Genomic DNA, 26877 nt, shown 5'->3' with positions numbered 1-26877 from the left:
TGTTCATTGGGTGCCCATTCGTTGTGAATACACCATATAGTTGATTTTTCTCTGCTCTGCGTAGTTCCTGTGCTGCAGTGTTTGTTGGCTCATTGGAATAATGTTCTGATGCAGTTTTGTTTGTGAGTTTTGGGATGACTGGTTCTGCAGTTCAGTATTTGGTGTGTATGTGTTGTTTTCCTGTAGACACTGGTTTGAAGTTCCCCATTGGCTGTTCGCTCTACTGTGACATCTAGGAATGGCAGTTTGTTGTTGTTATCCTCCTCTTTAGTGAATTTTATGCCAGTAAGGGAATTATTGATGGTCTTGACGGTTTCCTCTAATTTGTTTTGTTTAGTGATGACAAAGGTGTCATCCATGTAGCGGACCCAAAGTTTGGGTTGGATGGTTGGCAGAGCTGTTTGTTCGAGTCTCTGCATTACTGCCTCTGCTAAGAACCCTGATATCGGAGATCCCATGGGTGTTCCGTTGGTTTGTCTGTAGGTTTTGTTGTTGAAGGTGAAGTGGGTGGTAAGGCATAGGTCCAGTAGCTTGACGATACTGTTCTTGCTGATGAAGTTAATGGTGTTTGGTGTATGCGTCTTTGGGTCTTCTAATAGTCAGTGTTTCCTTGGCCAGGTTGATCAGCAAAACTAATGTCATTTACAAAATACCGTGCAAGAACTGTAACAAACACTACATTGCACAAACAGGCGGAAAACTAGCCACCAGGATACATGAACACAACTATCCACAAAAAGATATGACCCACCCTCACTCGTATCCTCACATATGGATGAGGAAGGACACCACTTCGACTGGGATAACACATCCATCCTAGGATAAGCCAAACAGAGACATGCACGAGAATTCCTAGACACATGGCATTCCAACCAGAACTCTATTGACAAACACCGACTTGGATCCCATTTACCACCCCCTGAGAAAAAGAACAGGAAGTGATATCACCATAAGAAATGACATCGCCACAGGAAGTGACATCACCAATCCAAGGAAACCCAAACATATTAATTGGAAGCAGGAAACACCAGCAGTGCTTTGTCCGGAGGCTCACTGAAGATGCTACCTAGTATGGTGACGAAACATCTGAAAATAAACCTTCCAGCTCAGCGAGCAAACCTACATCCTTAAATATACTCAATGACATGGTCGCCACTGCCTTTTGTGGCAATGAGTTCCATAGATTCACCACTCTCTGGCTAAAGAAGTTTCAAAATTTGAGAGAAGATTAGTAGCTCGTTGTTGTGGTTGTGTTCGCCGAGCTGGGAATTTGTGTTGCAGACATTTCGTCCCCTGTCTAGGTGACATCCTCAGTGCTTGGGAGCCTCCTGTGAAGTGCTTCGGTGTTGTTTCCTCCAGCATTTATAGTGGTTTGTCTCTGCTGCTTCCGGTTGTCAGTTCTAGCTGTCCGCTGCAGTGGCCAATATATTGGGTCCAGGTCGATGTGCTTATTGATTGAATCTGTGGATGAGTGCCATGCTTCTAGGAATTCCCTGGCTGTTCTCTGTTTGGCTTGTCTCCTTATCTCCATTCTAAAAAGTCTTCCCTTTACTCTAAGGCTGTGCCCTTAGGTCCTCGTCTCTTCTCCCAGTGGAAATATCTTCCCAATATCTACACTGTCCAGGCCATTCAGTATGTTTCAATTAGACACCACTCATCCTTCTGAACTCCAGTCCTCAAACATTTCTCATTTGTTAAGCTATTCATTCCTGGGACCATTCTCACGAACCTCCTCTGAATGCGCTCCAAGGCCAGTCCATCTTTCCTGAAGTAAGGGGCCCAAAACCACACACAATACTTCAAAAGTGGTCTGACCAGGACCTTATAGAGCCTCAGAATTACATCCCTGGTTTAATATTCAAGTCCTCTCAAAATAAATGCTTTTACTGCAGTTACTGAACTTTTCAGTATTTGAGGTTTTGCTGCAGTTACCTACTCTCTTGCTTCATGGCTCCAATGAAAGAGGTCCCTCACTGCCAAGCCCAGCTTTCTCACTCATTCCCTTCAAACAGGAGCTCTTCCAGCCCAGGCCCAACATCGACGCCATGCCCCACTCTGAGTGGCTGGAGCTGGACACGAGATTAAAGGTGGGTCTGAACAGAGCTGGTTGCTGGTGTATGGGAACACAGACCATTATTGGTCCTCGACACCCAGGTGACTCTCAATTTTATATAGAATAGAATCCCCAGTGGGTAGAAACAGGCCATTTGGCCCAACAAGTCCACACCAACCCTCCAAAGAACATCCCACCCAGACCCATTCCCTCAACCTATCCCTATAATCCTGCATTTCTCACGACTAACCCACCTAAACTGCACATCCCTGAACACTATTTGCAATTTAGCATGGCCAATCCACATAATTTGCACATCTTTGGACTGTGGGAGGAAACTGAAGCACCCGGAGGAAACCCACACCGAGACAGACAGTGAAAATGTGCAGATTGCACACAGTCGCCAGAGGGTGGAATCAAACCTGAGAGCCTGGTGCTATGAGGCTGCGGTGCTAACCACTGAGCCACCATGTCACCCCAAGGGTGTGCTTCGCAATGAGTTCAAGCCTTAATTGCAACATCAGTTAGCACAGCAGGTCCCTCTCAACTTTGCCTGTAGCTATTTGTATACCATTGTCTTCGCAATGTAATATCCAGCCTCAGTATTGTCAGCAAACTCAAACCGCAGGCATTGAGCCTGACACAACACCAGACCCGAAATCAAGTGGAAAAACTCCTCATCCCTGTCCTGTATGTCTGTTTCCATGTAAACAGCAGCAAAAACACAGGTACTGAATGTTATTCAGTATTCTAACAACAGTGGGGTAGAAACTGTTACAAAACCGGCTGGTGCGTGTGTTCAGGCTTCTGTACCTTCTCCCCGATGGTAGAGGTTGTAGAAAAGCATTCCCAGGGTGGGATGGGTCTTTGAGAATGCTGGCGGCCTTTCCTTGACAGTGGGCCTGGTAGATGGATTCTATAGATGGGAGGTTGGCCTTTGTGATTGTCCAGGCCGAGTTCACCACTCTCTGTAACTGACTCCGATCTTGAATGGTACAGTTGCCATACCAGGTAGTGATACAAGATGTAAAAAAAGACTACTGGAAGTGTCCACAAATAATTTAATGGGCTTAGAATGTTAACTGTTCCTGACCACCTCTTGAGAGAACAAAGTGAAAGGCAAAAGGTTTAAAGGAGATTTGAGAAAAAATGGTTACACTCAGAGACTGGTGGAAATCTGGAATGCAGGGGAATCTCAACTTTTAAAACGTAGCTGGATCAGCACTTAACATCATAACATTCAGGGCCAGACGTTAGTAAGGAGGGCATTGCAGGATTCACACAACACCAAATCCACACGCCACCTGATGAAGGAGCAGCACTCTGAAAACTTGGAGACTTGAATGGCAGCTTAGTAAACCAGTGAGCTGGAAGGGGACAGGAACCAAACTTTTGGTATTTGTATTGATTACAAAAGTTTTCTAATGGGGGTGGGGGTGCAATTAGGACATTTCATGAATTGGCCATGCTAAATTGCCCGTAGTGTTAGGTGAAGGGGTAAGTGTAGGGGAATGGGTCTGGGTGGGTTGCTCTTCGGAGGGTCGGCGTGGACTTGTTGGGCTGAAGAGCATGTTTCCACACTGTTAAGTAATCTAATCTACAACATGGAGACAGGCTCTTTGTCCCAAACTGGTCCATGCCGACCAAAATATCCATCCACGCTAACCCCATTTCCCTGCACTTGGTCCTTCTAATCCCTGCCTATCCGTGTATTGTCCAAATGCCTATTAAATGTTGGTAAGTACCTGCCTCAACCGCTTCCACTGACAGCTCATTCCATCTGCTTACCACACTTTTATATAAAAAAAGTTGCCCCGCAGATTCCCCTTTATCCTTTCCCGTCTAACCTTAAACTGGTGCCCTTGAGTCCTCGATTCCACAACCCTGGGAAAAAGACTGGGTGCATTCACCTTATCCACGCCACTTTGATCTTATATTCCTCTCAGACTCCTACACTCCAAAGAAAAATTAAACTAATTCAGCAGGGGGATGAGAACCGAAATTTGCAGTTCGAGTATACAGGAGGATGAGAGCAGTGAAGTCAGGATTAATATTTCAAGATCGCAAGAAGGCACCAGCAGGAAAGATCTTGGTTTGAAGTGTGTCTACTTCAACACCAGGATCATCTGGAATAAGGTATGTGAACCTGCAGCATGGGTTGGTACCTGGGATTTCAATGTTGTGGCCATTTCGGAGACATGGACAGAGCAGGGACAGGAATGGTTGTTGCAGGTTCTGGGATTTAGATGTTTCAATAAGATAAGAGAAGATGGTAAAAGAGGGGGTGATGTGGCACTGTTAGTCAAGGACAGTATTATGGTTGCAGAAAGGACGTTTGAGGGCTCGTCTACTGAGGTAGTATGGGCTGAGGTTAGAAACAGGAAAGGAGAGGTTACCCTGTTGGGAGTTTTCTATAGGCCTCCGAATAGTTCCAGAGATGTAGTGGAAAGGATAGCAAAGATGATCCTAGATAGGAGCGAGAGTGGCAGGGGAGTTGTTATGGGGGACTTTAACTTTCCAAATATTGACTGGGAATAGATGGGTCAATTTTTGAACAATGTGTGCAGGAGGGTTTCCTGACAGTATGTAGACAGGCCAACAAGGGACTGATTTGGTGCTGGATAATGAACCCAGTAAGGTGTTAGATTTGGATGTAGGTGAGCACTTTGGTGATAGTGACCACAATTCAGTTATGTTTATTTTAGTGATAGAAAGGGATATAGATATATACCACAGGGCAAGAGCTGGGGGAAAGGCAATTACAATGTGATTAGGCAAGATTTAGGATGCAGAGGATGGGGAAGGAAACTGCAGGTGATGGGCACAATTGAAATGTGGAGAGTATTCAAGAAACAGCTACTGTGGGTCCTTGATAAGTATGTACCTGTCAGGCAGGGCCCATACTTTTCCATCACCACACTTTTTGAAACTTACTAATCATGCCTTGTATATTTTCATCCAAATCACTGATATCGAAAACAAACAGTAATGGGCCCAGCACCAACCCTTGAGGCACTCCACTAGTCCCAGGCCTCCAGTCCAACAAACATCCTTCCACTATTACCCTCTGCTTCCTACCATCAAGCTAATTGTGTGTCCAGTTTGCCAGCTCCCCCTGGATTCCATGTGATCTAACCTTCCAGAGCAGCCTACAATGTGGAACCTTATCAAAGGCCTTACTGAAATCCATATAGACTATGTCTATCGCCATGCCATTGTCAATGTTCCTGGTCACTTCATCAAAAGGTTCCTGGATGGGTATATGAACAGAAAGGATTTAGAGGGATAAGGGCCAAATACCGGTGAATGGGACCTATCAGTTTAGGATACCCGGTCAGTGAGGACAAGTTGGATGGGAGGGTCTGTTTCTGTGTTGTATAACCCTACGGCTATAAGCCTGGTGCTGGAACGTGGGACGTGTAGGATTTAGAATAACTTCTGTCAGTACAGAGTTGATAAGCTGAAGCGGCTCTTCAGTACAGGATGACTCTTTAAATTGAGAGTCTCAGGAACATGGAGTATTGAACCCAAGGTTATCATGGTACTGTTGAGAGAACAAAAACAAAAGTACTGATTGGAATAGTAAGGGAAGATGATTCTGCACTGGACTATCAGATTAATTCTACCAATGACCTACATTGTGCCAAATGGTCTCCTCTGATATTAAGCACATGTTCAAATGCTCCTCAGGGAACATTTATATTCAAGGACTTTTTGCTCCTCTGCATTATACTGAAAGCCTGGCATGGTCACTCCACTTGACCAGAAGTGCAAAATTTACAATGCACTGTTAAAAGTTGAGGTGTTTCCAATTGCAGACGAAAGTGAGGCCGGCAGATGCTGGAGATCAGAGTCTAGATTAGTGTGGTGCTGGAAAAGCACAGCAGGTCAGGCAGCATCCGAGCAGCTGGAAATTTGACGTTTCTTCCAGTCAAGGCCAGAATGCAAGGGGATAAGCACAAGGGAGTCACAAATAAACACAGTGGGAAATTCAGCAAAAAAGCTGCTTTACCCAGAATGTGGAGAGGCTGTTTCATGGGGTGGTTGAGGCAAATATTGTAAATGGATAAATGAAGTATAGAAGGGATAAATGAACAGGTCCTGTTGAATGGCTGAGGTGAAGTACAGGAGGGACAAAGTATGGAGTAGTCAGGCCCAATCGGTTCCCCAGCCATAAATACTTTGTATTTGACAAGAAGTTACATGGCACCACAGTCTATCAATATTCCCGTACCCCTCAAGCACCAGCACTCAAAGTCTATGATGTCCAGAGCAACACTGACCAAACACGATGGGTCTTACCTTGCCACTGAAGAAAGCATTCCAATTCGCTGGGATTTTGTCTCAGGGCTCACTGACACCTCAACTGAAAGGAAGGTCTCCTCTGGGGACGTGTCCCAGTTTCCAACACCAAAAATAACCAGGTGCTTTGGCAGAGGCAGCACTAACCGACAATGGAACATGGAGCTATTGTGTGCTCTAAGGCAAAAGACAGAAGTGAAAACAAGTCAAAACTCTGAGCTGGTCTACAGCTGGCTCCAACAGAAGGCTGCACAGACTTCACACTCCAGCTTGTTTAGGTGAGAAACCTCCATGGTAGGAGAGAAATTGTCATCTGAGAATTTGAATTCAGTTCAAAAACCTACAATAAAAAAATCCAGTTCCCGTAAATATAACCGTACAGATGTTGGATTGCCATAAAAGCCAAACTGATTCACCTTCCCTCCTCACCTACACAGGACTCCACTTAAACACCGATGACCTTTTATGAGGAAGTGAGGAAAATTGAGAGTAATGCAGTGGAAGTTACGTATATTGACTTTCCTACAGCAAGTGACCACATCCCTCATGGTCGTCTGGTCCAGAAGATTAAGTAACATGGGATCCATGGAGAGTTGGTAAATTAGATACAAAATTGGCTTAGTCATAGAAGACAGAGGGTAGTTATAGAGGGGTATTTTTCTGACCAGAGGTCTCTGCCCAGTGGTGTTTCACTTGGATCAGTGCTGGCACCTCTAATTTCTATAAACGATTTGGATGAAAATGTACATGGTCCGATTAGTGAGTTTGCAGTGACAGTAAAATTGTCAGAGTTGCGGATAATGAGAAAGGTTGTCAGAGGAGAAAGCAGGGTGGAGATCAGTTGGAAAGTTGGGTGGAGAAGAACAGATGGAGTTTAATCTCGACAAGAGCGAGATGATGGATTTTGGGAAGTCAATGCAAGAGGAAAGTATAGAGTAAATGGCAAGACCGAGATGTGTACTGATATTCAGAGGAATCTTGGGGAACAAGTCTTTGGATCCTGAAAGTTGTAACACAAGAGGATATGGTTGCAACTGAGGCATTGGCATGCTTGCCTTCATGGCTCAGGATATTGGGTATAAAAGGTGGCAAGTCATATTGCAGCCATATGGAACATTAGTGAGGTCATGTCTGAAGAATAATTTGCTGTTCTGGTCACCACACTATAGGGAGGATGGGGGAGGCTTTGAAATGGGTCCAGAAAGGTTTACCAGGATGTTTCCTGGATTGGAGTGTATTAGCTATAAAGGAGAGATTGGATAAACTTTGATTATTTTCACTAGTTTGTCGGAGCCTGAGAGGTGACCTGGATAGTCAGAATCAATAGTTTCCCCAGGGTGGGAATGTTAAATACTACAGGAGTCAGGTTCAGGCGAGAGGGAAAAAGGTTAAAAGGAGATGTGCAAGGCAAACTTTGCTTTTTTAAAAAAAAAAACGCAGTGGCTAGTAGGTGCCTGGTACACGCTGTCCGGAGAGATAGTAAAAGTGGGTATGACACCAAAACTTAGAAGGCACTTAGACAAACACAGGCAAGAAAGAGAGGGATACAGACCATATGCAGACAGATAGCATTAGCAATGTTTGAGAAGATTTGTAGCTCAGGTTGAGGCTCTGGTTTTAAGCTTCTCACTGACTGGCATACAATTCACAAGAGGAGGAGAATGACAACAGACTCCCATTCCTAGAATGGGAGAATGAACAGTTAATGGAGAACTTCAAACCAGCATCTACAGGAAAACAACGCGTACGGACCAAATACTGAACCACAGGAGCAATCTTCCCAATACCCACAAATGGAGCTGCATCAGAACATTAATTTCAACAAATCACAAAACACTGCAGCACCCAGGAAATACAAGAAGCCGAAGAAAATCATCTATACGGTGTATTCAAGAACGGGTACCCAATGAACACAGTCCACCGATTTCTCAACAACAAACCCAAACAAGCAGACAATGCGCACAGAAACTCCAGCTATGTTACCTTACATCAAATACATCTCTGAAATGACTTCCAGGCTACTCAGACCCATTGGCAACATGGTAGCCCACAAATCTACCAACACACTAAAACAGCAGCTAATGAACCTAAAGGATCCAATACAAACAAATCAGCAAAACGAATGTCATTTACAAAATACCATGCAAGGACTGTAAAGGATAAATAGGGTGGTCACTAGGACTTTAAACTTGGGTTGGGGTTGGGGTTGGGGTTGGGGGGAGGGAAAGGGAAAGCAACAGGAAGTATGGTCATAAATTAAAAGGTAGCAGGTTAACATGTATGCAGGAGGGTTTAGGTTTAAGGCAGATATGAAAGAAGCAAAATTGAAGGATAACTCAGGAGATATTACAGATGTTGTGAAGCATGATAGTAAGAAAGCTAACATAAAGGCACTTTACCCGAATGCTTGCAGCAGTTGTAACAAGATTGATGAGTTAACGGCACAAATCATTGTGAATAAACATGACTAAGTAGCCATCACGGAGACATGGTTGCAGATTGGTCATGACTGGGAATTAAATATCCAGGGGTACTAGACTATTTGGAAGGACAGACAGGAAAGTAAGGAATGCACTGATATTCAAGGATGACATCATGGCGGTGCTGAGAGATGATATAGGTGCAATGGAGCATGAGGTCAAATCCGTTTGGGTGGAAATTAAGAACTCAAAGAAGAAAAAGTCACTAATGGGCGTAGTTTATTGGCCACCAAATAATAACATCACATTGGTTCGGGCAATAAACAAGGAAATAATTAAGGCCTGCAAAACTGATACGACCATTATCATGGGGGATTTTAATCTGCGTGTGGATTGATTGAACCAGTTCAGTTAGGGTAGCCTTGGGGAGGGGTTTGTTGAGTGTATCTGTGATGGTTTTCTTGAACAGTATGTAATGGAACTGATCAGGGAACAAGCGATCCTAGATCTGGTCCTGTGTAATGAAACAGGAATAATTAATGACCTCATAATCAGGGATCCTCTTGGAAGCAGCGATCACAGGATGGTTGAATTTAGAATACAGATGGAGAGTGTGAAGATAAAATCCAATCCCAGGGTCCTGTGCTTGAATAAGGGGGACTATGATAGAATGAGGGAGGACCTGACTAAAGGAGACTGGGAACAGAGACTTTATGGTGCAACCGTTTTCAAGCAGTGGAGGACCTTCAAAGCAAATTTTAAAAGTGCTCAGCAAAAGCATATTTCAGTGAGAAGGAAGGACTGGAAGAGGTGCAATAATCTGCCATGGGTGTCAAAGGCAATAAGGTGAAAGCGAAGGCATTCAAAGTGTCAAAAACAGCAGGAAACTAGAAGATTGGGAAAACTTTAAAGGTCAACAGAAAGCCACAAAAACAGCTATAAAGTAAAGTAAGATCGAGTATGAGAAAAAACTAGCACAGAATATAAAGACAGACAGTAAAAGTGCAATGCAGGTAATTTTCCAAAATTCGCTGGACTCTAGGGCAGTCCCAGCAGATTGGAAAATAGCAAATGTGACGCCACTGTTTACAAAGGGAGGTAGACAAAAGATGGGGAATTATAGACCAGTGAGCTTAACCTCTGATGGGGAAGATGCTGGAGTCCATTATCAAGGAAGAAATAGCAAGGCATCTCTAAAGAATATGTCCCATTGTACAGACACAGCATGGGTTCATGAAGGGCACGTCATGCTTAACAAATCTTTTGGAATTCTATGAAGACATTTCAACCAGGTGGACAACGAGGACCCAGTGGATGTGGTGTACTTAGATTTCCAAAAGGTCTTCAACAAGGTGCTGCACATGAGATAAGGATGCATTGGAGTTAGTGTGAGAGTATTAGTGTGGACAGAGGATTGGTTGACTAACAGGAAGAATTTGCCGATGACACTAAAATGAGTGGCAGAACAAAGTGTGCAGAGGACTGTCAAACTTTGCAGAGGAATATAGATACATTCAGAGAGTGGGCAAAGGTCTGGCAGATGGAAGACAATGTTAATAAATGTGAAGTCATTCCTATTTTGGTAGGAATAACAGCAAAATAGATTATTACTTGAATAGTAAAAGTTGCAGCCTGCTGATTTGCAGAGGGACCTGGGTGTCCTTGTGCATGAATCACGGAAGGTTGGTCTGCAGGTACAACAGGTAATTAGGAAGGCAAATTGAATTTTGTCCTTCATTTGCTAAAGGAGGTTGAGTTTGAAAACAGAGGGGTAATGTTACAGCAGTACAAGGTGTTGGTGAGGCCACACCTGGAGTAGTGTGCAGTTTTGGTCTCCTTACTTGAGAAAGGATGGACTGGCTCTAGACTGGGTGCAGAGGACGTTCACTAGGTTGGTTCTGGAAGTTGAAGGGGTTGGCATATGAGGAGAGACTGAGTAGACTGGGATTATATTCATTGAAATTCAGAATAATGAGGGGGACTTTATAGAAATATATAAAGTTATGAAGGGAGTCGATAAAGTGGAAATAGATAGGATGTTTCCACTGGTAGGTGAGATTAGATCAAAAGGGCATGGCCTCAAGATTAGAGGAAGCAGGTGGAGAACTGAACTGAGAAAGAACCTCTTCACCAGAGGGTTGTAAATCTATGGAATTCCTACCCAGGGAAGTTGTTAACACTACTTCAGTAATCACTTTTAAAAGATAAGGCAGATTTTTTTTGAAAACTAAAGGAATTAAGAGATATAGTGAAAATGTAGGTAAGTAGAGCTGAGTCCACAAAAAGATCAGCCATGATCTTACTGAATGGCAGAGTAGGTTCGAAGGGCCAGACGGCCTACTCCTGTCCTACTTCTTATATAATAATAACTACATCAGACAAGCAAGCCACCAACATACATGAACACCAACTAGCCACCAAAAGACCTGACCCACTCTCACTAGTATTCTTATACAGATGAAGAAGGACACCACTGACTGGGACATCACATCGATCCTAGGACAGACTAAACAGAGACTTGCACAGGAATTCCTAGAGGCCTGGCATTCGAACTGGAACTCAATCAATAAATACATCGATTTGGACTTCATCTACCATCCATTGAGAAAAAGAACCAGAAATGTTATCACCCACCTTAAGAAACCAAGACACATTAATAGACAGTCGGACATAATACCAGCACTTCACCAGAGTCTCACTGATAACATTATCTAGTATGGAGATTTAGAAAGCTCCCCAGTTATATGAAGCAAAGAATAGAGTTAAAAGCAAAAAAAGGTATAGATGCTAGAAATATGAAATGAAAACAAAGTATACATTTAATGGTAAGGTCCTGGGGAGTGCTGCTGAACAAAGAGACCTTGGAGTGCAGGTTCATAGCTCCTTGAAAGTAGAGTCACAGGTAGATAGGATAGTTAAGGCGGCGTTTGGTATGCTTTCCTTTTTTGGTCAAAGTATTGAGTACAGGAGTTGGGAGGTCATGTTGCAGCTGTACAGGACATTGGTTAGGTGACTGTTGGAATATTATGTGCAGTTCTGGTCTCCTTCCTATCAGAAAGATGTTGTGAAAATTGAAAGGGATCAGAAAAGATTTCCCAGGATGTTTCCAGAGTTGGAGGATTTGAGCTATAGGGAGAGGTTCAATAGGCTGGGGCTGTTTTCCCTGGAGTATCAGAGGCTAAGGAGTGACCTTATAGAGGTTTATAAAATCATGAGGGGCATGGATAGGATAAATAGACAAAGTATTTCCCCTGGGGTGGGGGAGTCCAGAACTTGAGGGCATAGGTGTAGGTTGAGAGGGGAAAGATATAAAAGAGACCTACGGGGCAACTTTTTCACACAGAAGATGGTGCCTGTATGGAATGACCTGCCAGAGGAAGTGGTGGAGGCTGGGACAATTGCAACATTTAAAAGGCATCTGGATGGGTATATGAATAGGAAAGGTTTGGAGAGATATAGGACAGGTGGGACTAGACTGGGTTGGGACATCTGGTCGTCATGGACGAGTTGGACCAAAGAATCTGTTTCCATACTGTGCATCTCTATGACTCCATGCTGGAGAAACTCAGCAGGTCTAGCAGCATCTGTGGAGAGAGAGTTAACATTTCAAATGTAATATGATTCAAAATTCTGAAGTGTTCATTTGTTTCTCTCTCCAAAGATATTACCAAACCGGAATTACTCCAGCAATTTCTGTTTTTATTTTAAAAATAGGATTGCACAAACATACAGTCAACATTCATTTAAGAGATGGAGACAGCATCACTCTATCAAGGGCAACAAGAATATCAATACAAACATTTAAGAATAAATCACTCCCACAAAAGGGAAGCAAAATGAAGCAGAATAGGAAATAGCAGCCAAATACCAACAAGTTTAGATTTTCAGCAATGTAATGGGATATACCCAGGATGGCCAGGAGAAAGTTAGTAGGAATATCTTTTGCTAAAATATTTGCTTGTTAAGATAAGAAGTAGTGATGCAGAGGATGTAAACAGGACCTTGTACTCACCCATGTGCAGCTACCACTGGAGTACAGCCTCCTTACTTACACAACAAGAACCTACTCCAACTCTATCTGACTACAGTCCATTGCTTCTCCCATTGTAGTAAAATTTAATTTACAGTTTCGATCAAAATGAAACTGCCACAGAAACACAAACTTCACAACAAAGGATATACATTGCTTTTTAAAAAAAAAAGACAAATTTCTATCTTTAAACAGGCTGAGAAATCTGAATTGAAATGTTGGTGATAGGGTATGAAGTTTGTTAGGGCCATGCGTCTCCATCCTGGTAGTTTGACTCTGCCCTGTCTATTTTACCTGATTAATTGCTGAGGTGGCTCAGTGAGTGAGCACAGTAAATAAAACTCCATCCTTCCCTCCCCATTCATCCGCACGTGGCTCAGCTACTTGCCGCCAGATTCAAATCTCCCGCTGCCGCGCTGCACCACGGGACCCCGCCCATTGGCGGCCGACTCACAACCTGCGCGATTACATCACCGACAAGCCCCGCCCCTGAGTTTGACAGAAGGATTTCCGGAAAAAGTGATGTTCCCATTCAAACTATTTATTATCAGTGACATTCCAATTCATTATCCCAGTGATAATCCCATTCATTATCCCAGTGATTCCCATTCATTATCCCAGTGATTCCCATTGATTATCCCAGTGATAATCCCATTCATTATCCTGGCAATTCCTATTCATTTCCCAGTGACATTCCCATTAATTATCTCAGTAATTCCTATTCATTTAGCCAGTGATTTCCCATTTGTTATCCCAGTGACATCCCATTCATTATCACAGTAATTCCCATTCATTATCAGTGATTCCAATTCATTATCCCAATAATTATCATAATAATTCAAATTCATTAACCCAGTGACATCCCATTCATTATCCGTGATTCCCATATATTATCCCAGTGATTCCCTCTTGTTATCACACTGATGCATTTTTTGCCATTATTCCAACAATTCCTACTTGTTATCCCAGTGATAGCATTATCCCAAGTGTGATGCCTATTCATTATCCCGGTGATTACTACTCATTACATCAGAGATTCCATTCATTATCCCTGTTTTTCATAAGCCAAGGGAGGGATAGTAGCAGTATTGCAATGTTACTGAACTAGTAATGCAGAATTCCTGATGAAGGGCTCCGACCTAAACGTCGATTTTCCTGCTCCTCAGATGCTGCCTGACCTGCTGTGCTTTTCCAACAACACATTCTCAACTCTGATCTCCAGCATCTGCAGACCTCTCTGTCTCCTAGTAATGCAGAAGCCCAGGTTGATATCCTGAGGATAAACGTTCAAAACCTATTGTGGCAAATGATGAAATTTCAATTCGATGTAAATCGAAACTTAAAAAAAAACTTTTTAAATTGTTTTACTATTAATTCAATCAGATTCACCCACTAGGGAAAGAAGTCAGCTGTCCTTATCTGGTCTGCTCCACATGTGACTCCAGACCCATAAGCAACGTGGTTGATTATTAACAGCTATCTCAGTTCAAAAGGCTATAAGGGATGGGTAATATATACTTACCCAGACAGCAACAGTCACACCAACGCATAAATTCTACAGAATTCCCATTTACATTTCCTGTGACCTCATTTTCTGTTTAACTCTCATTCATTACCCCAGAATTTCCATCCATTATTTCGGACTTCCAGTCATTATCCTCGAGATTCCCACTCATTAACCCAATTCTGCAAATTGTCTTCATAGATCATAGACATTATCCTCAGCCTCCTTCAGGGAAGCAAACATTGCTTGAACAGATCTTTCCTCAAAGATTCAGGTGGTTTCACCTGATGGATCATTGCTGGAGCTGCTGACACTGGGAAATTCTGGCTCTTAAACCAGATTTTCAGCCTTGAGGAGCATGGCTCTACATTACAAATTTAACTGGCAGTGAAAGTTAAAAACAGACTCAGGGAATGAGACCCAACCCAGGAGTATGAGGTTTAATTGTGGGTGTGGAGGGGTTGTTCCAGTAACCAATTTTAATAGGGTACAATTGATAAAAGCATTTGTTATAGATTCATTGGGAGGCAATGGCGTAGTGGTATTGTTGGTTAATTACTAATCCAGAAACCCAGGTTAATATCCTGGAGATGGAGGTTCAAATACCAGATGGTGGAATTGAAATTCAACTAAAAATCTGGAATTATGATGGCATCATAAAACTACTGCCAATTGATGTGGGAAAACTCCAATGATTTATGAATGCCCTTCAGAGAAATCTGATGTCCTTAACTGGCAGCTTACTGATGTGCAGAATACACCTCCTGCAAGGGCGATGGAATAGATTGAAGAGTAACTTCCCAAAGGTAATTCAATAAAACTCGAAAGGGCAATATTTGCTAGATTAGGATAAGAACAGAGAAGGACGACTAATTGAATAGCCTCCACCAACAGTCAACACAGGTACAATGAAAGTGCTTGGAGAAACTCAGCAATTTTTGGTGGGGAGGTGGTGAGGCTCCATTACCTCGTTTCAGTGTTAAACCTCTTACGGGTTTCACTGCTACACGTCCCTGAAAACTTATTAGCATTAACGAAAGAATAGCTATTGCTAGTGTGTAAATAATGGCTAACATAGACCGCAATTGGCCAGGTATAATTACAAAACTGCACTGCGCTAGATGTATTTGCAAGCAATGTTTTTGATTGATAAATTCTTGGTGTCACAAGGAATTAAGGACTATGGGGAGAATGCAGGTAAGTGGAGTTGAAATGCCCATCAGCCATGATTGAAAGGCAGAGTGGACTCGATGGGCCGAATGGCCTTACTTCCACTCCTATGGCTTATGGTCCAAATGGCCCCCCCTTCAATGTTACAAGTTTCTCTGAATGTGAAATTCTAAATCAGAATTCCCACAATATTATCTTTGTTGGACGGGTTTGGGGGGACAGGTAGGGTGCGGTGTTGGACGGGGTTGGGGAGCAGGGGCAGGGTGACAGGAATGGGGCCGGGGCTCGCGCATGCTGTGCTGCTGCTAGTCTCCTGAATGGTGAGCAGACTTAAAAGGAAGCTCCAAGCCTCGGAGGAAAGGCATTGAATCAACTAACTGAATAATCAATTATCCAAACGAAATAGTGCCTACCCATCTCGGTCAGATATTTGAGGTTCCCCTGTAAAAGGATGTTGGCAGGGTTGGAGGATTTGAGTTAGAAAGAGAGGTTGAACAGGCTGGGGCTGTTTTCCCTGGAATGTCAGAGGCTGAGGGGTGACCTTATAGAAGTTTATAAAATCATGAGGGGCATGGATAGAATAAATAGACAAGATCTTTTCCTTGGGGTGGGGAGTCCAGAACTTAGAGGGCATAGGTTTAGGGTGAGGGGGGAAAAAGATATAAAAGGGACTTAAGAGGCAACGTTTTCACGTAGAGGGTGGTACGTGTATGGAATGAGCTGCCAGAGGAGGTGGTGCAGCCTGGTACAATTGCAACATTTAAAAGGCAATTGGATGGGTACATGAGTAAGAAGGGTTTGGAGGGATATGGGCTGGGTGCTGGCAGGTGGGACTAGATTGGGTTGGGATATCTGTTCGGTATGGATAAGTTGGACCGAAGGTCTGTTTCCGTGCTGTACATCTCTATGACTCTAATTGCCAGATACAAGCAGTGATTCCATCTGCCCTCTCTGGTGGATGTGAAAACCCTCATGGTAATGTTTTGAAAAAGGACAGGGGAGCTCTCCTTTGTACCCTGCGGCAATATTTACACCTCCGCAAAAGAATTAAACAGATTATCTGGTTATTATCACAGGGCTATATGCACAGGGTAACAATGTACAAACTGGCTGCCCTGTCTCCTACAGTGCAGTGGCTGTAATTCAAAGACACTTCAGCAGGTGTGAAGTATTCTGTCTGTAGATTGGGGATCTGTGAGCTTTCTTTTGCGATCAAATTTCTTTAAGAGTTTTTCTTCCTGCCACTCACCCCAGCTGCATTTCACAGAGCTTACCCTTCAATCATTTTAAGTTTACATTTTTCTATTTATTTATTTTTCCAGGCAGTACACAGAGTACAAAATATAATTGTTTTGTGAAGGCTGCAAATGATATTCATTTCTCTCAACTTCATCACATCCCGTCTGACATCCCTGCTCAACTTTTCCAGATTCCAGTGATTGCAATGTGATTTAGATATTTTAATAAAAGAATGACCAATTAACTCCTTTTTTTGAGGAGAGGGTTGAGGGAGCAGCAGGTGACTTGTAAACACTGGAATGCAACTGCAACGTGCTGAGAAAACAGTACAGAACAAGCCCAAATCAGATATTGCACAAAGAAAGGCAGTGTAGCTTGGGTCTTTAAACATATAGAGTGATCAGGTCAGAAGTCACATGACACCAGGTTATACTCCAACAGGAGTATTTGAAATCACAAGCTTTCAGAGTGCTGCTCCCTCACTTCACCTGATAAAGGAGCAGGGCTCAGAAAGCTTGTGATTTCAAATAAACCTGTTGGACCATAGCCTGGCGTCATGAGACTTCTGACTTTGTCCACCTCAGTCCATCACCAGCACCTTCACATGATGAACATAGTGATAGATTTACAAAGTAAGCACATAGCGACATTAAAACAGTGAAAATAAATCTTTAAACATAAAATGATATTAATGTATACATATTATATATAAATTCAGTTGTACCAAGAACACAACAAGTAACACAAAAACAATACTGTGAACACAAAACAAACAAAGAAGATGCATAAAGTGCCACATTTGTAAGAGTCTGGAGAGCTCGTGGGGTTGAATGTTGGGCACATTTGCTCCAGTCAGATTTTTGTAAAGAAAAACAATTGCCAGAGAAAGAAAACAAGAGGCTGACTCGGAGAGAGAGTATCTCTGGAGGAATGGGACGTGGATTCGGTCCCCTTCCCCAGGGAAGGGCTGCTGCTGCTGCTACGGCTGCTTCTTCAGGAGCTGTAGTTGACCTGGTAATAGAGGGTTTTGTGTCTCCAGATCGAGTAGGAATTGTCGAATTTGAGCAGGTAGACTCCCTGTCCCGGGTACTTGTGACTGCCGGACTGAACCTCCAAGTGACTGTCCTTTCGGTATACAGGCAGGATCTCCTCCAATTCAGACCGGAAGAAATCTTTCCCTCTCTCGATATCTCCTTGGACTGGGGGTGCTGAGGAACAACGCATGAAGATATTAATAGCAGCGCCAGACGGTGGGACATGCAAGAAATGACAGAGCCACAGGGAGCTCATATATCAAAAGTGGATATTGGGGATGAGGAGGATGCACATGCATAAATACATCAGCTATACCTGCTGAGCGTCCTGCAAGGCTAAATGAGGCTGGGAACTTAGGTGAGAAGAGACCAAATAAACAGGGAGCCAGAAAGTCCATTCCAAAGATCAGAGCGCCACATTGTTGGCGCTGTCAGAGGGTCAGCGCTGAGGGAGCGCCGCGCTGTCCGAGGGTCATTAGTAGTACTGCAATTTTGAATGTGTTGAATTTCAGTCATTACATTAAATCAAGGTTTGATCTTTCCTCTCAAATTCAATACTTTTACTTTCAGCACAAGTTCATTAGCTATGAATATTTTGGGAAGTCCTGAAGCAAGAAAAGGCACAATGGCTAAGAGTATTTTTCTGATATTTTGATTTCTCAAAGGATTTGAAGGACACTGGCTGCACAGAAACACTGCTGCTTCAGAACTGGATTAGTTCAATGGTAAATTCAGGCCCCTCTCTCCCTTGTTTGGAGAAGGGAAAAAAAATTCCTTATAGCCAGCTACTCTCCTCACAAAGTTCAAAGTGGGGGGGAAATAAAATATCTTCTGAAGCAGTGAAATGTGAATTCTCAACCAGTGAATGAAAGACTGAGAATTGGCACATGTACAACTTTGTACCATCAGCAAAGATTCAGAAAGAATCCAAGACAGACAGCTTTTTTAATTGGTGAGGGAATTGAGGGTTATGGGGCAAGGGCAGGAAAGTGGAGAGAATTGATGGGCTAAAGCATAAATTCCTGCTCTTATGATTCTATAGTCTTAAGAGAAAAGAACTCATTGAAATTTCTGATCTAGACCAGCGGCAGAACTCACTCACTCTGGCATTTTTTAAAAATCCCATTTCCTACACTCAATGTTTATATCTTGTCTGTTTGAATGTCTGTAAGAATGGGCATTTTAAGGAAGGGATAGAGCTAAAAATTAGCAAATTCAACTCCAAGTTTTTGCCACTGGCGAAAGATTTTTAATTAAAATAAATTGTTATTCAAAAAAAATCTGGTGTGCATATTATTTTAATCTGAATTAGATAGTTTGGTAGAATGAGGCAATTCAGTAGTAGATTAAATTTACATTCCAGGAATAGCGGGGCTTGATTTCCAGTACATTACCCCAGTTCGTCATTACAACACGCACAATGTTCCAATTGTTCCCAACGGGAGAAAACATTACAGTCTACAAAACTTATCTGGCTATAAAGTTCACATCCCCACACAATTCTTTCAAAACTCTTGGATAGAAACCATCTTGTTCTGAGGATTTGTCTCAGTTCAGCTCCATTGTAGGACCAGTAGATGATCATTTATCCTCAAGCTTGCCCTGTTAGGTCATTCAACAGGATCATGGCTGATCTTCTACCTCTATGTCATTTTCTTGCACTACCCAACATCTTTAATAGTTGGAAATGTATCGATCTCTGCATTCAATATAATCAATGACTGAGCTTCCACAGTTCTAGGGACTAGAGAATTCCAAACATTCACCACCCAAGTGAAGAAATATCCCTCCCATCTCAGTCCTTATTCTGACACTGTGTCCCTTGGTTTGTAGATCATCAATTAAAGCAACTTTCCATGGTCTAGCCTGGTAAGCCCCTCTAAAACTTTTAAATGTTTCACTAAAATCACCTCTCATTTTACCAGGTTACACAGAAAACAAGCCCAATCTTCATTTCTATTAGTATGAGAACTTGATTGAGTTCCTGTTCTGATTCAATATCCCTCCCTAACGGGTCAATCTAAGCAGCATCACCTTAACGGGACAATTAGGGAGGGCCCTCCCATACTGAATTAAAATTTAAAATGTGTTCATTGGAATGTCTGGCATTTTGAGTTCTTTCTCCCCTATAATTATTCAGTGCATGCATCTCCTCCCTTTGATCAACATCATCTTTACCAACTTTAATGAGGCTCACTATTCAGCTAGTCAAACAGTACAGGCTCTTCAACCCATCAAGTCTGTACTGACAAAAACTATATATATGTGTATAGGTCGATCTCGGAGTCAGAGATGTACAGCATGGAAACAGACCCTTCGGTCCAACCCATCCATGCCGACCAGATATCCCAATCCAATCTAGTCCTATCTGCCAGCACCCGGACCATTTCCCTCCAAACCCTTCCTATTCATATACTCATCCAAATACCTTTTAAATGTTGCAATTGTACCAGCCTCCACCACATCCTCTGGCAGCTCATTCCATACACGTACCACCCTCTGCGTGAAAAAGTTGCCCCATGGGTCTCTTTTATATCTTTCCCCTCTCACCCTAAACCTATGCCCTCTAGTTCTAGGGAAAAGACTGTCTATTTATCCTATCCATGCCCCTCATAATTTTGTAAACCTCTATAAAGGCAGTAAAAACCTATTTTGGTCAAAAAATCTCATTTTCCATATATCTCATCCATCCCGCACTCCCACCGGCCTCCGGGGCGGGACCATCCCGCACTCCCACCGGCCTCCGGGGCGGGACCATCCCGCACTCCCACCGGCCTCCGGGGCGGGACCATCCCGCACGGCACCATTTTTTTCTCAAATCTCCTTTAAACCTTTTGCCTTTCCCATTGTTCCCGACCACCTCTTGAGAGAACAGTCAGCATTCTAAGCCCGTTAAGATATTTGTGCACCGTTCCAATAGTTTTTTTTGCCATTTCTATTCTTACATCCCTAAATCTCTCTGCTCCACAGATATGTGCTTGCTTATCATTTAGAAGACACTAATCTATTTGTACTAAAGTAGCCCACAGCACATGACACTGGATTTTGTTTGCCTCAGTTATACCCACACAATGTCCTTTCAAGATAGAAGTTAAAAGAATGAACACAAGCAGCGTCAGAACTGGAATAAACAGAGAATGCAGGAGAAACTCAGCTGGTCTGGCAGCATCTGCGGAGAGGGAAACAGAATTAACATTATGAGTCTGGTATTGTTCTCCTGTTAGAACCGAAGATTGTTTTTGGAGGGCGTGGGGTGTGTGAGGAAGACAGAGAGAGGAAGGATGAGGGAGGTTTGCTAGTTTGGTATTTCAAATTATTCTAAGTATTACCCAGAAGTACTTGATTTACAATGCTTATGGTTGAAAGAGGAGAATTAAAAACTGAAAATAAGCAAATGCTGAAAATCTGAAATAAAAAATGATACTATAAAGACAACAGATCTGTCAGTAGTTTTCTCTGAATTGAATAAATGAGTGCCAGCGAGGAAGCTGGAACCGTGTGAGAGAGCATTTGAGAGAGAGTGAGTGAGTGAGAGTACACGTGAGAGTGTGAATTAATGGTTAAGCATATGTGCCAGTAGAGTAGAGAGAGCGAGAGCGAGATCGAGAACAAATAAATACAGGCATGAGAAATGGTGGGTACTGTGTGCGATGGTGAGATATTCTACATATTAATCATTCACAAAGCCCTTTTTACCTTCTGTCTCTTCCTCGTCCTCTTCATCACTTGACTCGCTAACCAGCACCGTAATCTCTGTGTCGGTCACAGGAGTCCACTCAAAGTACACCCCAAAGCCAATATCATAGGTGTCCGTGGCAAAGTCCCAGCAGACAGAGTTACCCTCAGGGTGGGTGGGAACTCGCACTGTCACTACATTCCCACGGTTCACCTTCATCACCCCAGCCTTTTCCCTCCGGATCTTCTCTTTGAACTCGTTCAGCTCCGTGGAAATCCAGGTGGCAGCAGCATCAATTACAGGAACAACTGCAAGGTAAGCAGAATTCAGGAGCTAGTCACGCTTCAAGATGAGATGGTCTTCTGACAAGTCCTAAACTCCCATACTGACAGCTTTCATGGCCTTTTACATTACAGTCTAATGCTTTGTAAGAAACAGTTACACATTGTTATACACAACTAGCATTGATTAATTGATTAATTTTTAAACTATCAATCATTCTCGGAATGTGGGTTTGACTGATAAGGGCAACTTGAGGTGGTGCTGGTGAGCTACCTTCTTCAACACAACCCAATGTCTGCCTCAGCCATTTTACAGGGTAGTTAAGAGTCAACCCATTGCTGTGGATCTGGAGTGATGCCTCGGCCAGACCAAGATGACAGACTCCCTTTCCTAAAAAGGATATCATTTAACCAGAATGGATTTTTATAACAATCTATTTACAAGTAATTGATTATTAAAAAAATGTTATAAGTAACTGAATTTCCCAGCAGCTATGAATGACTTTGAAATGACGTGTCTGGATCACAATCCAGTAACAGAATCATAGCTCAAAGTATGTGAGAAGATTTGCAGCTCGGGTGCTCGTTGTTGTGGTTCTGTTCGCCGAGCTGGGAATTTGTGTTGCAGACGTTTCGTCCCCGGTCTAGGTGACATCATCAGTGCTTGGGAGCCTCCTGTGAAGTTCTTCTGTGATGTTTCCTCCGGCATTTATAGTGGTTATAACCACTATAAATGCCGGAGGAAACATCACAGAAGCGCTTCACAGGAGGCTCCCAAACACTGATGATGTCACCTAGACCGGGGACGAAACGTCTGCAACAGAAATTCCCAGCTCGGCGAACAGAACCACAATAGAATCATAGCTCTCGAACCCACTACATAGCAACAAGCAAGACCCAATGCTACACATTCCAACTGTGCCTTGGATTGTAGGTAGCTTCATACTGCCTTCTCAAGGGCAACTGGAGATGGGCAATAAATGATGGTCCCAACAGCAACACCCATGAATGAATCAAAAAAAAAGTGCCAGATCTAAAAGAGCCTGATCCATAGTTGGATTCAAAACATATTGTCCTGGAATATTATGGCCCAGTCACCTGGTGGGCGAGCAAGGGAGAGGGGGCAAGAGGAGCTGGCCAATTAGCGAGGGAGTGAGAGGCTGCTGGGTTGGAGAGTAAACTAGTGCCAATGAGCAGGCTGGTGACTGTGGGCAAATAGACACTCAACACTATCCCCATCATACACTCCAAGAACATGTACAGAGTTAGGAACACAGTAAAGCTGCCTCTACTCTTAAACACTTTCAGTGTTGAAACTGCATTAGATCTGTAGCATCCAAAATGGATCGGTGTTAGATAGAGTAAAGCTCCCTTTACACTGTCGCCATCAAACACTCCCAGGACAGGGTCAGTACTGGGTTAGATACAGAGTAAAGCTCCCTCTACACCTCTATACAGTGTGGAAACAGACCCTTCGGTCCAACTAGTCCACGTTGACAATGTTCCCAAACTAAACTAGTCCCACTTCCCTGCGTTTGGTCCATATCCCTCCAAACCTTTTCTATTCGTGTACTTGACCAAATGTCTTTTAAACTGTACCCACATCTGTCACTTCCTCTGGCAGTTCATTCCACACACAAACCATTCTGTGTAAAAAAGATGCTCCTCATCCTTTTTAAACCTTTCTCCCCTCACCGTAAGAACATGTCCCCCAGTTTTGAACTCCCCCCACCTTATGGAAAAGAGCCTTGCTATTCACCTTATCTCTGCCCCTCATTATTTTTTCATCCCCTATAAGATTACCCCTCAACCTCCTATGTTCCAGTGAAAACAATCCCAGCCTATTATTATACCTCAAACTCACCTTTTCCCAGCAACATGCTGGTAAATCTTTTCTGAACCCTCCCCAGTTTAATAATATCCTTTCTATAACAGGGTGACCAGAAGTGCACATAGTACTCGAGAAGAGGCCTCACCAACATCCTGTATAACCTCAACATAACGTCTCAACTTTTATACTCAATGGTCTGAGCAATAAAGGCAAGCATGTTAAACACCTTCTTAACTACCCTGTTGACCTCTGACACAAATTTCAAAGAATTATGTACCTGAACCCTGAGGTCTCTCTGCTCTACAACACTACCCAGGTCCCTGCCATTAATTGTACAAGTTCTGCCCTTGCAATACCTGGCATTTATGCAAATTAAACTCCATCTGTCATTCCTCAGCCCATTAACCCAATTGATTAAGATCTCTTTGTAATGTTAGATAATCTTGTTCACTATCTACTATATCACCAATTTTGGTGTCATCCTCAAACTTACTAACCATGCCTCCTATATGCTCATCCAAATCATACATATAAATGACAAACAAAAGTGGAATCAGCCCCGATTCCTGTGGAACACTATTAGTCACAGGCCTCAGTTCAAAAACAACCGCCCACCAGCACCCTCTGTCTCCTACCATGAAGCCAATTTTGGATCTCACCCTGAAGCCCATGTGATTTAACTTTACTACTTAGTCTACCATGCAAAACCTTATCAAAGGCTTTATTAAAGTCCATGCTCCATCAAATACTCCCAGGACAGGGACAGCACAAGGTTAGAAACTGACAGAAACCTTCTCTCCAATCTTCTTTCTAATTATTAGTTGCACTTACCTCTCCCAGGACCTTCTAATGGATCAGCTGGTAACTTTTCTGGCCCCCCGTGGTCAGACTGAATGATCACAGAATCACTGCTGACTTTACGAACCCGGTATGCAGCAAGTGCTGTTGCAGTTATCTCACACCCTTTATTATCCTTAGCATCCTAAAGGATAACATGAAAAGGTCCATTAAAAGCTGCATGGAATACTTTTACAATCCAACTCAAAACATCCAAGAATTAGCTCACTTCATAACATTCTTTCCAAAAGCTAGAAAATTCTAGAAGCCACAATAATCCACCTTCTGGGACAGGTCCTAAAAATAAGCTACCAGTAGGAATTGTACAAATGGTAATGGAGATAATAATGGGACCCGAGGGGCTGAAATCTCTACAGCCTGATGCTTTTTATTCCCAGGGTATTAAATAAATCACGTAATGAAATTATTGAAGTGTTGATCACCATTTTCCAAACTTTGCCTTGATTCAGAAATTCTGCCTTTTGAATTTGGAATAGTAAACATCACCCCGGCATTTTAGAACACATAGCGAAATCACACAAGTACCGATATGTCAGCTTAACATTAACATTAGGGAAGTTAGCCCATCAAGGATCAAGAGTCTGAAAATTCACAGAAGTAGAGATTTAACTTATTTACAAAGTACATGACATCTCAGAATAGGAGATGGTGTATCATCCATGGATGCTTGTATAATTCTAGTCTTCCAGCTATGGGAAAGATGTTGTTAAACTTGACAGGTTTCAAAAAAGATTTACAAGGATGTTGCTGGAGTTGGAGGGTTTGAGCTATGGGGAGAGGCTGAACAGGTTGGGACTTTTATCCCTGCAGCGTTGGAGGTTGAGGGGTGACATTAGAGAGGTTTATAAAATCACAAAAGGCCTGGATAAGGTGAATAGCCAAGGTCTTTTCCCCAAAAACTAGACTGCATAGGCTAAGGTGAAAGGGGAAGATTTAAAAAGGACCTGAGGTGCAACTTTTTGACGCAGAGGGGGTGGGTGTATGGAATGAGCTACCAGAGGAAGTGGTGGAGGCTGGTACAATTATAGCATTTAAAAAGGCATCTGGATAGGTATATGAATAGGAAGGATCTAGAGTAATATGGGCCAATGCTGGCAGATGGAACTAGATTAAGTTAGGATATCTGGTCCAAAGTTGGACCAAAGGGTCTGTTTCCGTGCTGTAGGACTCCATGAGTCAGGAGTGTGGAAACCATTTCCCCAGACCATTAGCCTGGGCCTCTGGATCACTGGTCCATCAACATTACCATTATGCTATGGTCTCCCTCGTTATTAATTAGGCTCCTCATAAGATTATGAGCAAAACCTGCGACACAACATTGGAGCAAACTCTGCAGCAGGACTTTGAAGGTAATTGAGCTTTTGGGAGTTAGATCAAAGATGACAGAAGCTTTCTTTGACAGGAGTTACTCATAAAAGTCTTGGCTTTTGTTGTAAATGTTTTAAATGAATGAACAGTGTTATGAACTCATGTTTACAAATGGCAGAAGTTGCAACCACAGTAAATTGTATAGATAGAATCAGAAAATATACAGTGATGTTCCTCATGGTTCAGGACAAGGAGCAGTGCAGTTTTTGATATATATTGACTTGGACTTGGGGACCACGTGCTTTATAAATAGAAGCACACAGTGAGAGTGTGAGAAAATTATGTTAACCTTTCATTAAATATCACCTTGGCACCATTTGGAGGACTGTGTCCAATTGTGAACGCCATTCTTTCAGAAGGGCTTTGCAAAGAACATAGAAAGGACTTTACTGAATCAGTTCCAAGCTGGGGGGTTAGTTATATGGGGAGATGACAGAAACTGCGGCTGGTCTCAGAGGGAGTTGGAGTGAGGTTTTTAAAATCATGACATTTTTCGACAAGAGTAAACGAAAAGGAACTGATTCCAATGGAAGGAAGACTGGGAACTAGATATCACAAACTTGGAGTGACAGAACATTTATTACAGCAAATAACATTAATTTACAAATACCTAAAGGAGCTGAGCTGCAAGGTTCATTTCCAGATGTTTCGTTACCCTACTAGGTAACATCGTCAATGGGCCTCAGGTGAAGCAGTGCTGAAAATTCCTGCTTTCTATTTATGTTTGGGTTTCTTTGGGTTGGTGATGTCATTTCCTGTGGTGATGTTATTCCTTGGTGAAGTCATTTCCTGTTCCTTTTCTCAGGAGTGGTAAATGGGGTCTAACTCGATGCGTTTGTTGATAGAGTTCCGGTTGGAATGCCATGCATCTCGGAATTCTCGTGTGTGTCTCTGTTTGGCTTGTCCTAGGAGGGATGTGTTGTCCCAGTCGAAGTGGTGTCCTTCCTCATCCATATGTGAGGATACTAGTGTCTTTGTGTGACATGACCCTCTCTCACTAATATCCTCACATACGGATGAGAAGAGCAAGTGCAGACTCAAAAAGCCAAGCAACTACTGCTCAATGATTCTAAGGGACATACACTAACTAAGTCATTGGACAAAGCTGTGA

The 26877-nt window shown here is 42.8% G+C and overlaps 2 protein-coding genes across 2 annotated transcripts in view; both read right to left on the bottom strand.

Annotated features, from left to right (window-relative positions):
* Positions 1–13193, bottom strand: part of LOC122553325 (kelch domain-containing protein 2) — a 39610-nt gene extending 26417 nt beyond the window's left edge. The window contains exons 1-2 of the mRNA XM_043696887.2: positions 13100–13193; positions 6356–6532 (exon numbers count right to left, since the gene is read on the bottom strand). Of these exons, the coding sequence (XP_043552822.2) occupies positions 6356–6532; positions 13100–13170 (248 nt within the window). The 5' untranslated portion in view covers positions 13171–13193. The remainder of the gene's footprint in view (positions 1–6355; positions 6533–13099) is intronic.
* Positions 13194–16760: 3567 nt separating this feature from the next.
* The window catches only part of tmed8 (transmembrane p24 trafficking protein 8), a 28126-nt gene continuing 18009 nt past the window's right edge, over positions 16761–26877 (bottom strand). Inside the window, exons 4-6 of the mRNA XM_043696888.2 lie at positions 24372–24522; positions 21449–21736; positions 16761–17926 (exon numbers count right to left, since the gene is read on the bottom strand). Coding sequence (XP_043552823.2) covers positions 17712–17926; positions 21449–21736; positions 24372–24522 — 654 coding nt within the window. The 3' untranslated portion in view covers positions 16761–17711. The remainder of the gene's footprint in view (positions 17927–21448; positions 21737–24371; positions 24523–26877) is intronic.

Source organism: Chiloscyllium plagiosum, unplaced genomic scaffold, assembly GCF_037043375.1.
Source record: "Chiloscyllium plagiosum isolate Xiang-an unplaced genomic scaffold, Cpla_swu_hap1 HiC_scaffold_8, whole genome shotgun sequence".
Taxonomy (NCBI): Eukaryota; Metazoa; Chordata; class Chondrichthyes; order Orectolobiformes; family Hemiscylliidae; genus Chiloscyllium; species Chiloscyllium plagiosum.
Note: the sequence above shows the minus strand (reverse complement) of the source record. Positions and strands in the feature narration are given on the sequence as shown.